This window comes from Electrona antarctica, assembly GCF_951216825.1.
Source record: "Electrona antarctica genome assembly, chromosome: 8".
In the NCBI taxonomy this organism is placed as follows: domain Eukaryota; kingdom Metazoa; phylum Chordata; class Actinopteri; order Myctophiformes; family Myctophidae; genus Electrona; species Electrona antarctica.
In genome coordinates this window covers 35,966,278-35,984,498 of record NC_136789.1, presented here as the reverse complement: position 1 = coordinate 35,984,498, position 18,221 = coordinate 35,966,278, and the positions used below count along the sequence as shown (strand labels likewise).

General features: G+C 49.1%; 1 protein-coding gene across 3 annotated transcripts in view; it reads right to left on the bottom strand.

Moving 5' to 3' along the window:
* Positions 1 to 6,359: 6,359 nt before the first annotated feature.
* supt16h (SPT16 homolog, facilitates chromatin remodeling subunit) overlaps positions 6,360 to 18,221 on the bottom strand; it is a 53,820-nt gene continuing 41,958 nt past the window's right edge. For all 3 annotated transcript variants that reach the window (XM_079507365.1, XM_079507363.1, XM_079507364.1), the window contains 8 exons: positions 17,916 to 18,034; positions 17,101 to 17,339; positions 13,196 to 13,271; positions 12,630 to 12,799; positions 9,721 to 9,850; positions 9,033 to 9,159; positions 8,174 to 8,251; positions 6,360 to 7,559 (listed from right to left, as the gene is read on the bottom strand). In XM_079507365.1, coding sequence (XP_079363491.1) covers positions 7,456 to 7,559; positions 8,174 to 8,251; positions 9,033 to 9,159; positions 9,721 to 9,850; positions 12,630 to 12,799; positions 13,196 to 13,271; positions 17,101 to 17,339; positions 17,916 to 18,034 — 1,043 coding nt within the window. In that variant the 3' untranslated portion in view covers positions 6,360 to 7,455. The remainder of the gene's footprint in view (positions 7,560 to 8,173; positions 8,252 to 9,032; positions 9,160 to 9,720; positions 9,851 to 12,629; positions 12,800 to 13,195; positions 13,272 to 17,100; positions 17,340 to 17,915; positions 18,035 to 18,221) is intronic.

The following is an 18,221-nucleotide window of genomic DNA, read 5'->3' as shown; positions in this document are numbered from 1 at the left end:
TTGATCCGTACGGCTATAAAAAGTCCCATTCCACCGTTCGGTTCAGAACTATAGTATAACGGTGAGACGCGTTGTCATCATCAGCTGATTTTGTTTTTCAAGCTAGTATAGGGGAACATGCCTGGGCATGCACGGTTTAGGACGCGGAAAAGTTCGTTATACATTACACCCGGGTCGATTACGTCCCCGACGCGTTCATTGCGGTCTTATCACTACAATTATAATGAATAAAAAAGCGTTACAATCACACGTCCGAGCGATCTCCGATTATGACGGCTCTGCATGGCGATACGTGATCCCCCAACGGTAGACTGTCTGTTGTCATGGCGGCCCTTCTCGTTACTGTAGTTCATTTGTTAGTTCGTAGTATTGTAGGCTCGGGGATCGTTTGGTCGCTACAGTATGAAGAAGTAAACATGCATCTGTCCATGTGTGTTGCAGCAATGCCGATCTGGTGCAGATGTGTTAGGCAGCGTAACAGCGTTCCGTTCATCATGTTTTTTTCCGAGACAGAGCAGAGCCCCCATCTCGCAAGGCCCTCCTCCTGCAGGAGAAACAGGAGGGGAGGGGGGAATCGAGTAGGGTGAAAGCCTGGTGAGGCGAGGTTAGGTGAAATTTGATTCTTTTCACACACCGACTAGATCGGCATGGGCGCGTCCATTTTATACTGGCTTCTACACGTAAAGCGGCCCGCCCTCCTGTTTTCAGGAGGGGAGGGTTTTTTTTTTTTTTTCTGATCACGTGAGCGGGACTAAGCAGCAATGACAGGGGGATGGTTCTTCATTGTCCGGGTGGGTAAAAAGATGAATGAAAGTATGCTATAAAAAAGTGATTAAAACGTATGGATACGTGGTTCGCACCCGACGTTTGATTAATTGATAACGTATTGATACGGGATTCGCGTCGGCTGTGTTAACAGTTTGCAGAATTACAGTACATTTCAAGCACAAACTCAATACAAAGGCTGTTAACTGTGAGTGGACGACCCAATTAAGCATTACACTTGTTTCCAATAGGGTCCACAATGTTCAATTCATCAAAAACATTTAGAGACGTACAAATAGACACTTCTATATAGACAAAGGACAGAACAGGAATTCATCATAAAGGAGGTAAAAAGGGAAAAGAAACATATACAGTGAGGGAAAAAAGGGGGTGGGCGGTTGGGGGGATTCACGTTCAGCTCCGTTCATTTGTTTGTTTTCTTGGAGGAGCTGCGTTGGGTCCCCAAGTCGGCTCCGTGGCCGTACCTTGAGTTGGCTGTGTGGCCGTGACCATCTCTTGTGTTGTCCTTGTGTTGGGTCCCCAAGTCGGCTCCGTGGCCGTACCTTGAGTTGGCTGTGTGGCCGTGACCGTCTCTTGTGTTGTCCTTGTGTTGGGTCCCCAAGTCGGCTCAGTGGCCATACCTTGAGTTGGCTGTGTGGCCGCGACCGTCTCTTGTGTTGTCCTTGCGTCCGTGTTTGAGGGATTCCGATTTTACAGGGGCCAGTTTCGAATTGCAGCCGTCCGTAGGTGCCCTTTGAGAGCGGTTTTGAAGGAGTCAAGGGATTCGCATGTCTTAATGACTGTTGGTAGGGCGTTCCACATTTTGGTAGCATAGGAGCGAAAAGAATTTAGTCCCTTGTTTGTGCCGAATCTGGGTTGTACATGGTTCGTTGTACTCCCTCTGGTGTTGTGGGTGTGGACTTCGTTAACATTAAGGAAGTATCTAGACAGGTACATGGGTATCTTGGTGGTGTATCGAATCTTGTGGACCAGACCCATTGCAAGATGCTGTACTCTGTCGTCGACCCTAAGCCATTCCAGCCTGTCAAAGTGGGCAGGGGTGAGGTGGGTTCGGGGGGCGAGGTCAAGTAGGAGCCTGACCAGTTTGTTTTGGGAAGTCTGGAGCCTGGTTTTAAGGGCCTTTGAGGTGCTGTGGTACCAGGAGGTGCATGCATAGTCAAAGAAACCCTGTACAAGGGCTCCTGTTAAGGTCTTCAAGGTATATACCGGCACCCAGGGCATAAGATACGAACCCAAGTGAACTCCACCCATCACATTGTATTTCAGTAATCAACAGTAATGTCAATCCAATAATCAATCAATCAGTGTCAGATAATCAATCAATAAGCAATGTCTTTTTGTTTTCCCTTTTCTTTTCTTTTTCTCCTTTCTTGTTCCTTTCCTTTCTCTCTTCCCAAATGTCCTAATAGCCCAATCTTTCCGGTGGCCTTGATAGCCGTCCAACCCTGGTGCGTGTTACAATGCTTGTTGGTAAGGACCTAATAGGGCTTGTCTCAGCCATGATTGGCGATGCCCTTAGTGAGGTCCTAACAGGGCTTGTCTCAGCCATGATTGGCGATGCCCTTAGTGAGGTCCTAACAGGGCTTGGCTCAGCCACGGTTGGCTCGGCCAGAGTTGGGGAGGTCCCTACTTTCTCTCTGCCGGTGTGTGCCGGCTCAAACTCATTCTCCCCATGAGACGGAGCCGCAGATAACTCTGCCACTCTCAGGTCGACCCGGTTGCGTCGATAGATGGATCCCTCGACGTCCACTAGGTATGACCTCGGTGCGCTACAAACTGTCAAATCTCAGCTGGTGACGTATATGTCGATCAGTGTCGGGTGGATTAAAGGAAATGCCTCTATGTATATGTAATTTGTAAGTTGATTAGCGGTATACTGTACTGTGGTTACTTTGTGTATGTATCGTAGCAGCATATGACATCAGGGTATAACTGGTACAACTAGCTCTCAATGATGACGTAATAAAGATGTGGATTAAAGGACCCAATGCCAGGGTGTAATTGGTGTTCGATGGTGACGTAATGACGATATGTTTAAGTGTCGGGAGGATTAAAGGTAATGCCCCCAATGTATACATGTATGTAATCTGACACCACTGCCATATCAAGCACAAGTAGTCATTACGTCATACGCTGGCACGGCACATACGCATCAAACAGCGAAAACTATTACTTGCGCAAGCACATTACAACTACGTATTAGCAAACATAATGTGTAAACAGACATACAATAATTAATGTCTCATAATGAAGGCTATCAATTATACGTAGATCACAGCATAGAATAAGTCAGCATAAAAATAAAAAAAAAGCTAAATTCAATTCTGACTGATCTGGAGAGAAGATCTGTATGACCTCCATCACCTCCATCCCATAGCCCAACAGGAACACCACATGGACTCAGATGATCACCTCCATCCCATAGCCCAACAGGAACACCACATGGACTCAGAGGATCACCTCCATCCCATAGCCCAACAGGACCACCACATGGACTCAGAGGATCACCTCCATCCCATAGCCCAACAGGAACACCACATGGACTCAGATGATCACCTCCATCCCATAGCCCAACAGGAACACCACATGGACTCAGAGGATCACCTCCATCCCATAGCCCAACAGGAACACCACATGGACTCAGATGATCACCTCCATCCCATAGCCCAACAGGAACACCACATGGACTCAGAGGATCACCTCCATCCCATAGCCCAACAGGATCACCTGATAAGAGCAGAACTAGGTGGTTCCATCCCATAGCCCAACAGGACCACCTGATGGAGCAGAACTAGGTGGTTCCATCCCATAGCCCAACAGGATCACCTGATAAGAGCAGAACTAGGTGGTTCCATCCCATAGCCCAACAGGACCACCTGATGGAGCAGAACTAGGTGGTTCCATCCCATAGCCCAACAGGATCACCTGATAAGAGCAGAACTAGGTGGTTCCATCCCATAGCCCAACAGGAACACCTGATGGAGCAGAACTAGGTGGTTCCATCCCATAGCCCAACAGGACCACCTGATGGAGCAGAACTAGGTGGTTCCATCCCATAGCCCAACAGGATCACCTGATAAGAGCAGAACTAGGTGGTTCCATCCCATAGCCCAACAGGAACACCTGATGGAGCAGAACTAGGTGGTTCCATCCCATAGCCCAACAGGACCACCTGATGGAGCAGAACTAGGTGGTACCATCCCATAGCCCAACAGGAACACCTGATAGAGCAGAATTAGGTGGTTCCATCCCATAGCCCAACAGGACCACCTGATGGAGCAGAACTAGGTGGTTCCACCCCATAGCCCAACAGGAACACCTGATAGAGCAGAATTAGGTGGTTCCAGCCCTTGTTTAGGACATCTTTTTAAAATATTTTTTATCCCACGATTTTGTAACCCATTTTTCACCCCTGTGTCAATTATCTAATGTGATCCTGGGCTCTACACACCCTCCGCCAACCTGGGGAGAGCAACGGACTTGAACTCATGCTTCCTTCATGCCTGAGTGTCCAAGTTGCTCCTTTACACCTGACAGGGGGGAGTTTCCCTGGTTGGACGTAGCGCGTGGAAGGAACACGTTATTCCAACCAGTTCCTTTCCCCTCCATCAGGCGCCCCGGCTGGCCAGGGGGAGGCAGTTTAGAGACCAGGATTACTGCATGTTTTTTGTGAGGGTACCTACCCTAGGGGACACGGGGAGAACATGTGAGGGTACCTACCCTAGGGGACACGGGGAGAACATGTGGGGGTACCTACCCTAGGGGACACGGGGAGAACATGTGAGGGTAACTACCCTAAGGGACACGGGGAGAACATGAGGGTACCTACCCTAGGGGACACAGGGAGAACATGTGAGGGCACCTACCCTAGGGGACACGGGGAGAACATGTGAGGGTAACTACCCTAAGGGACACGGGGAGAACATGAGGGTACCTACCCTAGGGGACACAGGGAGAACATGTGAGGGCACCTACCCTAGGGGACACGGGGAGAACATGTGGGGGTACCTACCCTAGGGAACACGGGGAGAACATGTGAGGGTACCTACCCTAGGGGACACGGGGAGAACATGTGAGGGTGCCTACCCTAGGGGACACGGGGAGAACATGTGAGGGTACCTACCCTAGGGGACACGGGGAGAACATGTGAGGGCACCTACCCTAGGGGACACGGGGAGAACATGTGAGGGTACCTACCCTAGGGGACACGGGGAGAACATGTGAGGGCACCTACCCTAGGGGACACGGGGAGAACATGTGAGGGTACCTACCCTAGGGGACACGGGGAGAACATGTGAGGGCACCTACCCTAGGGGACACGGGGAGAACATGTGAGGGTACCTACCCTAGGGGACACGGGGAGAACATGTGAGGGTACCTACCCTAGGGGACACGGGGAGAACATGTGAGGGCACCTACCCTAGGGGACACGGGGAGAACATGCAAACTCCACACAGAAAGGCCCTTTCGCCAACACCGCCTCGGGTATGGGCACTGATGACGCGGAGGAGGAAACACGCCGCCAGCACCCACAGCGTCCCGAGCGGGAATCGAACCCTGGACCTTCCACTACCAACTGTGCCACCGTGACCCCGTTTAGGACATCTTTGAAAGCCATCCTCTGGGCTCCTAGGGCTTCTGGGAAAATGAGTTCAATGCAAGTGAACGGCTGGTTTGTTTGGACTACAACATGCTGTGGACTACAAGTAAGACGCGTGAACGCGGGAAGCGAACGCAGCTCGTAAATTGCAATAACAATTAGAATAAATTACGTACTTTAAGGTTTTTTTTTAGTTATTTTTTATTTTTTAGATTTTTTTAAAGATTTTTAAAGTTTTTTTTATTAAGTTAAGTTGTTTGTGTGTGTGTGTGTGCGCGCGTGCATGCATTTTTTTGTGTGATACATTAGTTTATTTATTTTTTTAGATTTTTATTAAGTTAAGTTGTTTGTGTGTGTGTGTGTGTGTGTGTGTGCGTGTGTGCATGCATGTGTGTGTTTTTGTGTGTGATACAGCTGCGCCCTCTGGTGGCGGGCGGTTGGTGTTACAGCGTGACACACAGACAGACAGGATCTGCTGGGTCTCATAGTAAATGCTCACTGCGTTCGCAACAACATGCGGTTATGTGGAGGCTGTGTTCGTCTCGCATGGTAATGGCGGCATGTTTTTCTCTTCAACAACAAACCATTTTCCGCCGGATTTTCGCCGATCAAAGCTGCAAATAATGCTCCAAAGGTAATAGATTGATCCCGGCAGCGTTGCATATTGGATTAACCCATTCTGGGTGGGAACCCCTTTTGGTGTTAGCATTATGTTATGCTTTAGCTATTGAAAAATAGCAGATCTACAAGCTCGTGGCGCGCTATGAGCTTGTAGGTCTGCTATTTTTGAAAAATCGAAGAACGACTGACATGGAAACATAGCTTTTTCAGAAAACTGTCAGGATGTAGAAGACATTTGTAGAATCTGATCTCAGGTCAAAATGGATGAAATCGTGGGGAACACGGGTTACGCAGTATAACTGTTAAATACTTCTACTTCTACAGAGGAAAGAACACAGACACCCCAACAGAGTAGACTACAGTATTTACTTTTAATTTTTATTACAAAAAACAGGATTTTTCTCTTTTTTTTTCTTCAAGAATTAACAATACAAGTCTATCCGGAACAAAGAAAAACAGGAGAGAAAGGAGGAAGAAATAGGAGAGAGGCAAGTGTGTATCGGTGTGTGTGTGTCGGTGGCGTGTGTGGTGTGTGTGTGTGTGTGTGTGTGTGTCCGTATACAAACTTCATTAAAAAAACAGCTCCAGAATCAACCAATGTAAAAAAAGAAAAGTTTCCTCCACACATAAACAAACATGGAGACGATTTTAGATGATATTTTGGGGATGGGGGGCTTTTTTTTAATCATTTATTGGACTGTTATATAAAACGCTTGGCAGAAGGACAACGTGTCAAGTCTTCTGTTTCTATCTCTATTTATTACTTAAGAAACAATTCCTTAAATCTTTTTTTTTTTTTTATTATGTTTTTTTTAGTTTTGTTTTTAAACAGAAAATTTTAACCCGACGACACAAATGTTTTCAATAAAAACCCATTTCAACAAAACCAGAGCGCGCACGCACGCACGCACACACACACACACACACACACACACACACACGCACGCACACAGACACACGCACACACACACACACACGCACACACACACACAAAGGCCTGACAGATGGTGTGTGTGTGTGTGTGTGGAGGTGTGGAGGTGAAAAGAAAACAGAACTGTTGTTCTCCAGGTGGGGTTCAGGGGGGGGGGGGGGGGGGCGATTTAAATTTTGAGAACCACCTGAAATAACTCAAATTGCATTAGTCTGCTGAACCTCCAACAGTACAATCCTCAGCTTTAAGACTGACAATGCAAGGATGGACCCAGCGGGCGTGGCATTTTTACACCCACAATTTAACGGAGCAACAGGAGTCGTTTGTTTGTTGGGGGGGGGGGGGTCTACCTCTATATACACTGTGTGTGTGTGTGTGTGTGTGTAATATGAGTGAAAAAGAGCTGGCTGGGGGTAGAAAGGGTTATGTTTGGCAGTAGTGTGTGTGTGTGTGTGTGTGTGTGTGTGTGTGTGTGTGTGTGTGTGTGTGTGTGCGCGTGTGTGTGTGCGTGGAACATTTAGTGCCTCCGCCTCTTCTTGGCTGATGAGGGTCTGGCGGGCGGTCGGCTCTTCCTCTTCTTGCTCTCCGCCTCGGGCTCCTCGTAGGTACTCTCTCTGTCCGCTGTAGAACGACCACACAGGGTTACCAAGGGTTAACCAAGCATGAGTGAGTTGAGTGAATGGTTCCATGTCCAACATTAGCTTTAATCTAGTCTTAGGGCGTTTTCACACCCAAAGTTTGCTTAGAAGGTCCGGATCAAGGACCAAATATTTGCATTTTGGTGTTGGTCCGTTTGGTGTTCACACAGGACTTTGTAAAGCGAATCAAATGTGTGAACAAATGACACATGGACACGTTAAGTGAACCAAATAGTGAAGAAAAAAGAAGAGGTCATTTTATGATGGAGGGAAAAAGAACATGAGGGGAAATCACTTTTTGGTCACAACCGTTGTTCGTTTGGAAGCGAACCGAGTTCGGAATTGTTTGGCGGACCACGGTTCGCTTCTTTGATCCGCACAAGAGTTCGGATGCACGTTCACACCAGCCCAACCAAAGGGGTTTTAAACCAACCAAACAAACCAAAGGGGTAAGCGGACCATGGTTCGTTTTAAACCAACCAAACAAACCAAAGGGGTAAGCGGACCATGGTTCGTTTTAAACCAACCAAACAGGCCCGGTGTGAAAGAGCCCTTAGTGACAGAACATTAATCAGTGAGTAGCAGAAACACACAAACCTTTCCTGGCTTCCTCCTCCAGTTCATCCCAGTCCTTCCCGCTCTCCTCCTCGCTGCCCAGACTGCCCTCGCTGTAGTCTGAGGAGAAACACAGTGTTAAAACTACACTACCCAGACTGTAGTCTGTAGGAGAAACAGTGTTAAAACTACACTACCCAGACTGCCCTCGCTGTAGTCTGAGGAGAAACAACACAGTGTTAAAACTACACTACCCAGACTGCCCTCGCTGTAGTCTGTAGTCATTGCGACCGGGTTTTGTTTCGACCAATGACAAAGCTTCTAGGAACATCTTTGAATGCAGATTGCGGCCCCTAGATTTGTCACAGAGACTACATGTTTTTGGGAGCGTTTTGCCCATTGCTGGCTGTCTGAATACCAATAAAATAAATAAAAGAAAAGGTCATTAAAATGTTGACATATTATTGCTTATAGCAGCTTTAAAACAACACTGCCAGTGTTTGTTTCTTCAACTAAAACTGAATTAAAAACTAAGCTATGATGTCACAAAGGAAGAAAGTTGTGTGTGTGTGTGTGTGTGTGTGTGTGTCTCACTAGTCCTCTGTCTGAGAGTCATAGTCCTCATCGCTGTCCTCTCCCTCTGTGTGTGTATGCGTGTGTGTGTGTGTGTGTGTGTGTGGCAGCGGTGGCCGAACGGTTTGCGGAGCGGTCTTGATACCAGAAGGTTGCCAGTTCGAATCCCCGGACCGGCATGTTAAAATTACCACAGCTGAAGTGCCCTTGAGCAAGGCATTGAACCCCTACCATGAAATGTTCTATGAGCAGGGTGTGGCTGTAAACAAGCATCTCGAGCTTAGTCCACTTCCCTGGGTAAACACAGAACTTTGCTTTGTGTACTCACTAGAGTCCTCTGTCTCAGAGTCATAGTCCTCATCACTGTCCTCTCCTTCGGCCTCAGACTCGTCTCCAGACGGGTTGAACGTCTCGTCCTCCATCTCTGACTCAGAGTCCTCCTCTGCCCCGCTCCCCTGGGGGGGAGGGAGAGAGAGAGAGAGAGAGAGAGAGAGAGAGAGAGAGAGAGAGAGAGAATGACTAAAAGGAAATGCTAGTTGATTGGTCGGTCAGTTCATACCTCACTCTCTGGGTCCAATAGGACCATCCTCCCTAGTGGAGCGGTCAGTCTGGGTCCAATAGGACCATCCTCCCTAGGGGAGCGGTCAGTCTGGCTCCAATAGGACCATCCTCCTAGTGGAGCGGTCAGTCTGGGTCCAATAGGACCATCCTCCCTAGTGGAGCGGTCAGTCTGGGTCCAATAGGACCATTCTCCTAGTGGAGCGGTCAGTCTGGGTCCAATAGGACCATCCTCCTAGTGGAGCGGTCAGTCTGGGTCCAATAGGATCATCCTCCCTAGGGGAGCGGTCACTCTCTGGGACCAGGAAGGACCATCCTCCCTAGGGGAGCGGTCAGTAGGTCAGTTCATACCTCACTCTATGAGTCCAATAGGACCATCCTCCCTAGGGGAGCGGTCACTCTCTGGGACCAGGAAGGACCATCCTCCCTAGGGGAGCGGTCAGTAGGTCAGTTCATACCTCACTCTCTGGGTCCAGGAAGGACCATCCTCCCTGCTCGAAGAAGCCCTCTGGATCATCAACGATGGTCTTCATGATCTTCGTCCAGTTCAGGGACTGGACGCCCTCTGTGTACTTGATGTCACAGGAGCTGGAGGGGGGGGGGAAGACATGATGTAACGATGTCATCCTGATGACTACAAAACAATGACTACAACATGACGTAACGATATCATCCTGATGACTACAAAACAATGACTACAACATGATGTAACGATATCATCCTGATGACTACAAAACAATGACTACAACATGATGTAACGATATCATCCTGATGACTACAAAACAATGACTACAACATGATGTAACGATGTCATCCTGATGACTACAAAATAATGACTACAACATGACGTAGCGATATCATCCTGATGACTACAACACAATGACTACAACATGACGTAACGATGTCATCCTGATGACTACAAAACAATGACTACAACATGACGTAGCGATATCATCCTGATGACTACAACACAATGACTACAACATGACGTAGCGATATCATCCTGATGACTACAAAACAATGACTACAACATGACGTAACGATATCATCCTGATGACTACAAAACAATGACTACAACATGACGTAACGATATCGTCCTGATTAGGGATGGAGCCCGAAAATCGGGTCCATTTCAAACCCGGTTCGGCATTTATCGAGACCCGAGTATCAATAAGCTTTTGGCTTGTCGAGCCGGTTATCGGGCATAGCGTGGATTAAATGATTGGCGTGGGGGTGGTGGCGCATCTCCGACCAATAGGTGTGAACTGCGAACGGTTTTGCCGACGTGCGAATGGGGGACAATTTAAAACAAAGGCGGCGAACATGCTGTAGATTGCTACTAACTTTGCATGCACAGCACAAGGGCTGCCAAACTAGGCTATCTTTTGTTGTTTTTCTTATATTTTCGCCCCCTCTCTTCGAAGTTAAACTGGGCAAGCTCTCTAAACTGACTGAGCCACTGACAGTGGTAGGGGGGTTTTGGTTACATTAAAAAGACAAGAGGGGAGCGCTAAATGCAATAATGTAGCACAGTTGTTAACTTAATTATTAAATGCACGAAAGGGAACATTTCGACAATGCATAGGCATCTGTCCATAATGCATTGCATTGTATCCAAATGCGATACCTTTGCATGTCTTACTCTGCACCGAGTCGAAGCAACACGGGAGCCTCAGCTGCTGCAGCGGAACGACCGTCCTTTTCCAACCAAGACATTTGGTGCAACGTGCTTAGTTGCTGCACCGTGCACCCTGCACCGTGCACCCTGCACCCTGCACCGTGCTTAGTTGCTGCACCCTGCACCGTGCTTAGTTGCTGCACCCTGCACCGTGCTTAGTTGCTGCACCCTGCACCCTGCACCGTGCTTAGTTGCTGCACCGTGCACCCTGCACCCTGCACCGTGCACCCTGCACCCTGCACCGTGCACCCTGCACCGTGCTTAGTTGCTGCACCCTGCACCCTGCACCCTGCACCGTGCACCCTGCACCGTGCTTAGTTGCTGCACCCTGCACCCTGCACCGTGCTTAGTTGCTGCACCCTGCACCCTGCACCGTGCACCGTGCTTAGTTGCTGCACCCTGCACCGTGCACCGTGCTTAGTTGCTGCACCGTGCACCCTGCACCCTGCACCGTGCACCCTGCACCGTGCACCCTGCACCGTGCTTAGTTGCTGCACCCTGCACCCTGCACCCTGCACCGTGCACCGTGCTTAGTTGCTGCACCCTGCACCCTGCACCCTGCACCGTGCACCGTGCTTAGTTGCTGCACCCTGCACCCTGCACCGTGCTTAGTTGCTGCACCCTGCACCGTGCACCGTGCTTAGTTGCTGCACCGTGCACCCTGCACCGTGCTTAGTTGCTGCACCGTGCACCCTGCACCCTGCACCGTGCTTAGTTGCTACACCGTGCACCGTGCACCGTGCTTAGTTGCTGCACCGTGCACCCTGCACCGTGCTTAGTTGCTGCACCGTGCACCCTGCACCGTGCACCGTGCTTAGTTGCTGCACCGTGCACCGTGCACCGTGCTTAGTTGCTGCACCCTGCACCCTGCACCGTGCTTAGTTGCTGCACCCTGCACCGTGCACCGTGCTTAGTTGCTGCCCAGCAACTTGCAGCAAGACTCCGTTGCCATCATTTATAATCCAATTCATAATACGTTTGGGAAACTCAAATCTCCCTCCCTGCCATATAGAGTTCTAATAATAATTAGACTTGGCCGACTTCTCAGTCTATCGCAAGGCAGATCTACAAGGCAGATCTACAAGGCAGATCTACAAGGCAGATCTACAAGGAAGATCTACAAGGCAGATCTACAAGGCAGATCTACAAGGCAGATCTACAAGGCAGATCTACAAGGCAGATCTACAAGGCAGATCTACAAGGCAGATCTACAAGGCAGATCTACAGGCAGATCTACAAGGAAGATCTACAAGCAGATCTACAAGGCAGATCTACAAGGCAGATCTACAAGCTCACAACGCGGTGCAACCAGACGCAGTGTGAGCTTGTAGTTTATCCCGGATGTGGCTGTAGCAGCTAAATGTAGCCAAAACACTCTCGATGCGATCGACAACAACGTGAGGTTTTATTAATTCTATTGCTACTAGCGACTGGACTGCGGAGGGCCCGTCTAACACATGATCTTTTTTTTCAGAATTAGACGGGATGATTTAGATCGCGAGTTATTTAAGATTTTCGTTGTCGTCGGCTAAACAGGGGAGGAACATTTTCGATGACGTCTCACTGTTGCGCAACTTCAATGATTGCGCAACAGGCGCTCCTAGGCTGTGGAGCGATGCGACCGGTTTTGATATCTCCGTCAAGGGCATCAGACCGTACTAAGTACGGGGCCCTCAACCTGGTACTTACTTCAGCCACTCCTTGATGGGGTCCAGGGAGTTGACGGGCACTGCGTTGATCATGGTGACCTTCTTGTTGTAGTCCTTGTAGACGATGACCACGTCGAAGTTCTTCAGGTGGAACTGGACACGCTCAAAGTGCACGAGCTCCACCTCGTCCAGGGTCACCACGAACGGCGGCTGGACACACACACACACACACACACACACACACACACACACACACACACACACACATACACACACACACACACACCGAGCATTTATTCAAGAAAATTATCCCATTTAGGCCTGACGTCGAAATTAAAAAAATGTCTTTAGTTTTCTGAAGTACCCATGTTTCTATATCAGTGGTGCTCAATATTTCATGTCAAGAACCCCCAAAAATTATATGTAATTGGCCACCGACCCCCATCTGAAAATGTGTTGTTCCAGGGACCCCCCCCCCCAGAAGCAAGAATTTGAGTTAAAAATGTTTGAATATATATTCAAAGATTTGAGGCACCTTTTTACGATTTAAAAAAAATAGCAGATCTACAAGTTCGTAGCACGGCACTCACAGTGAACTAGACTCACCCATTCCGTGGTGTTGACCAGTGAACTGGACGTTGGCTGTAGCAGACAGGTACTCCTGTAGGGCGCTCCCTGGAAACTGAAAAACACACAAAACAGTTTTTTAATCTCACTCCTCTCATCAGGACCATCAGGCTCAAAATTATTTGAACTTCAAACATTTAGTAGTGGCAGCTCAGACTCACAGTGAGGCTCAGATCACAGCATGGTGAGAGACAGACACCATCCTACCCATAGATAGAGGCTCAGATCACAGCATGGTGAGAGACAGACACCATCCTACCCATAGATAGAGGCTCAGATCACAGCATGGTGAGAGACAGACACCATCCTACCCATAGATAGAGGCTCAGATCACAGCATGGTGAGAGACAGACACCATCCTACCCATAGATAGAGGCTCAGATCACAGCATGGTGAGAGACAGACACCATCCTACCCATAGATAGAGGCTCAGATCACAGCATGGTGAGAGACAGACACCATCCTACCCATAGATAGAGGCTCAGATCACAGCATGGTGAGAGACAGACGCCATCCTACCCATAGATAGAGGCTCAGATCACAGCATGGTGAGAGACAGACACCATCCTACCCATAGATAGAGGCTCAGATCACAGCATGGTGAGAGACAGACGCCATCCTACCCATAGATAGAGGCTCAGATCACAGCATGGTGAGAGACAGACGCCATCCTACCCATAGATAGAGGCTCAGATCACAGCATGGTGAGAGACAGACGCCATCCTACCCATAGATAGAGGCTCAGATCACAGCATGGTGAGAGACAGACGCCATCCTACCCATAGATAGAGGCTCAGATCACAGCATGGTGAGAGACAGACGCCATCCTACCCATAGATAGAGGCTCAGATCACAGCATGGTGAGAGACAGACGCCATCCTACCCATAGATAGAGGCTCAGATCACAGCATGGTGAGAGACAGACGCCATCCTACCCATAGATAGAGGCTCAGATCACAGCATGGTGAGAGACAGACGCCATCCTACCCATAGATAGAGGCTCAGATCACAGCATGGTGAGAGACAGACGCCATCCTACCCATAGATAGAGGCTCAGATCACAGCATGGTGAGAGACAGACACCATCCTACCCATAGATAGAGGCTCAGATCACAGCATGGTGAGAGACAGACACCATCCTACCCATAGATAGAGGCTCAGATCACAGCATGGTGAGAGACAGACACCATCCTACCCATAGATAGAGGCTCAGATCACAGCATGGTGAGAGACAGACACCATCCTACCCATAGATAGAGGCTCAGATCACAGCATGGTGAGAGACAGACACCATCCTACCCATAGATAGAGGCTCAGATCACAGCATGGTGAGAGACAGACACCATCCTACCCATAGATAGAGGCTCAGATCACAGCATGGTGAGAGACAGACACCATCCTACCCATAGATAGAGGCTCAGATCACAGCATGGTGAGAGACAGACACCATCCTACCCATAGATAGAGGCTCAGATCACAGCATGGTGAGAGACAGACACCATCCTACCCATAGATAGAGGCTCAGATCACAGCATGGTGAGAGACAGACACCATCCTACCCATAGATAGAGGCTCAGATCACAGCATGGTGAGAGACAGACACCATCCTACCCATAGATAGAGGCTCAGGTCACAGCATGGTGAGAGACAGACACCATCCTACCCATAGATAGAGGCTCAGGTCACAGCATGGTGAGAGACAGACACCATCCTACCCATAGATAGAGGCTCAGATCACAGCATGGTGAGAGACAGACACCATCCTACCCATAGATAGAGGCACAGATCACAGCATGGTGAGAGACAGACACCATCCTACCCATAGATATAAAACAAATAGATGCTGCAGTTCGTTGGAGCCATGTGTGTCGACGGGAGGGCGGAGGAAGAGTGGACGGAACACTACGTCACGCTGCCACTCAAGTGACTACTGGCCAATCACAGCACATCTTTTCCGGGACCCGAACATGTGCTCTGTGACGCACACTCATGGTTCTGCGGAGCTTCGCAAGGAATCTCGGGAATGTCTTGCCCTCCCTTGAGCACATAAACTCCAGAGCTGAAAGGGGCGTCTATCTTTATATGTCTGTGATCCTACCACACTGGATTTGTTATAAAGAATAAAACATACATACGTATGTAAAATGTATATATTCGCTTTCTGTAATTTATCTTTCCATTCCCACAACAATATACGGACATAGTTCGAATGGTGATTAATCATGATTTAAGCGGTGATCCGATTAAAGAGATTTAATTATGATCCTATTGGCTTCCCACACAAGATGGGAAATCAAACTCACCCCAGGTCTCTGAAGAGGACCTCAAACTCACCCCAGGTCTCTAAAGAGGACCTCAAACTCACCCCAGGTCTCTGAAGAGGACCTCGAAGGCTCGAACTCACCCCAGGTCTATGAAGAGGACCTCAAACTCACCCCAGGTCTCTGAAGAGGACCTCAAACTCACCCCAGGTCTCTAAAGAGGACCTCAAACTCACCCCAGGTCTCTGAAGAGGACCTCAAACTCACCCCAGGTCTCTAAAGAGGACCTCAAACTCACCCCAGGTCTCTAAAGAGGACCTCAAACTCACCCCAGGTCTCTGAAGAGGACCTCAAACTCACCCCAGGTCTCTGAAGAGGACCTCAAACTCACCCCAGGTCTCTGAAGAGGACCTCAAACTCACCCCAGGTCTATGAAGAGGACCTCGAACTCACCCCAGGTCTATGAAGAGGACCTCGAACTCACCCCAGGTCTCTGAAGAGGACCTCAAACTCACCCCAGGTCTATGAAGAGGACCTCGAACTCACCCCAGGTCTCTGAAGAGGACCTCAAACTCACCCCAGGTCTCTAAAGAGGACCTCAAACTCACCCCAGGTCTCTGAAGAGGACCTCAAACTCACCCCAGGTCTCTAAAGAGGACCTCAAACTCACCCCAGGTCTCTGAAGGGAACCTCAAACTCACCCCAGGTCTCTGAAGAGGACCTCAAACTCACCCCAGGTCTCTGAAGGGAACCTCAAACTCACCCCAGGTCTCTGAAGAGGACCTCAAACTCACCCCAGGTCTCTGAAGAGGACCTCGAACTCACCCCAGGTCTATGAAGAGGACCTCAAACTCACCCCAGGTCTCTAAAGAGGACCTCAAACTCACCCCAGGTCTCTGAAGAGGACCTCAAACTCACCCCAGGTCTCTGAAGAGGACCTCAAACTCACCCCAGGTATCTAAAGAGGACCTCAAACTCACCCCAGGTCTCTGAAGAGGACCTCGAACTCACCCCAGGTCTCTGAAGAGGACCTCAAACTCACCCCAGGTCTATGAAGGACCTCAAACTCACCCCAGGTCTCTGAAGAGGACCTCAAACTCACCCCAGGTCTCTGAAGAGGACCTCAAACTCACCCCAGGTCTATGAAGGACCTCAAACTCACCCCAGGTCTATGAAGAGGACCTCGAACTCACCCCAGGTCTATGAAGAGGACCTCAAACTCACCCCAGGTCTCTGAAGAGGACCTCAAACTCACCCCAGGTCTCGGAAGGACCTCAAACTCACCCCAGGTCTCTGAAGAGGACCTCAAACTCACCCCAGGTCTATGAAGAGGACCTCGAACTCACCCCAGGTCTCTGAAGAGGACCTCAAACTCACCCCAGGTCTCTAAAGAGGACCTCAAACTCACCCCAGGTCTCTGAAGAGGACCTCAAACTCACCCCAGGTCTCTGAAGGACCTCAAACTCACCCCAGGTCTCTGAAGAGGACCTCGAACTCACCCCAGGTCTCTGAAGAGGACCTCGAACTCACCCCAGGTCTATGAAGAGGACCTCAAACTCACCCCAGGTCTCTGAAGAGGACCTCGAACTCACCCCAGGTCTATGAAGAGGACCTCGAACTCACCCCAGGTCTCTAAAGGGAACCTCAAACTCCAGCTCCTCCTTGGTCAGCGTCTCCACCTTCTCGATGAAGTTCTTGAAGGCGCTCTTCAGCTTGTGCCTCATCTCCCTCTCCATCTGCTCGGCGTAGAGGTCGTCTCGGTCGTGCATGTGTTGGTGCTTCCCCAGGTCTGTGGTGATCTCCCCCACCTCCGTGTAGAACTGGACGTCTGTGTGGCGCTTCTTACCGAACATGATGGCGTTCTGGTTGGAGTCAGGGGAGTCAGGGGAAAAAGAAAATATGAATTATTAAAAGAGAAAATTGACCGTTTTAAAGCCTTTTCACGTCAAGGTCCATTATTTTCTTCGGCATTTGAGCCACGGATCACCGTTTGATGACATTTAGCCTCTCAGACCCAAAAGTTAATAATATGTTGTCGTTGAATACGATTTTTTACCACTATTCCATGCTGTATTGATGTTGGTACCATTAGGAGAGATAACAGGCAAACGTTGATCAAAATAACAATTCTAAGTTCTTCTACATTCTCTAATTGTGTAGACTTATTGTGAATTAAGTAATGCAGATGTTTAACTAAACTTTTACTCTTGAAAGTGTAAAATGAAACCAAATGGGTCCATTTGGTTCACAGCGTGTGTGTGTGTGTGCAAATCTGAACTTTATAAACGGTAGAAACAAAAATGTGGTGAAAATACTTCCTCCTAAATTGTTTGCACTGGACATTCCAATATAACTGACTCAATTAAACATCATATTTGAGAATTTGCAACACACACGTGCACGCACGCACACGCGCGCGCACATGCACACAGACCTACCTTGAGGTGGAAGTGCAAAACGATGATCATCTCTCCATCACAGGGCTGGAAGATGGAGTGTTTGATGTTGTTGTAGAGGATGTCCACCTTGTCCCCACGTACCGACGTGAAGCGGAACCCTGGGAGACACAGAGACACAGAGACACAACCATCTATCACTGAACCTGGACACACCCTAAGCCCTCCTGTTCTCACACCCTAAGCCCTCCAGTTCTCACACCCTAAGCCCTCCTGTTCTCACACCCTAAGCCCTCCTGTTCTCACACCCTAAGCCCTCCTGTTCTCACACCCTAAGCCCTCCAGTTC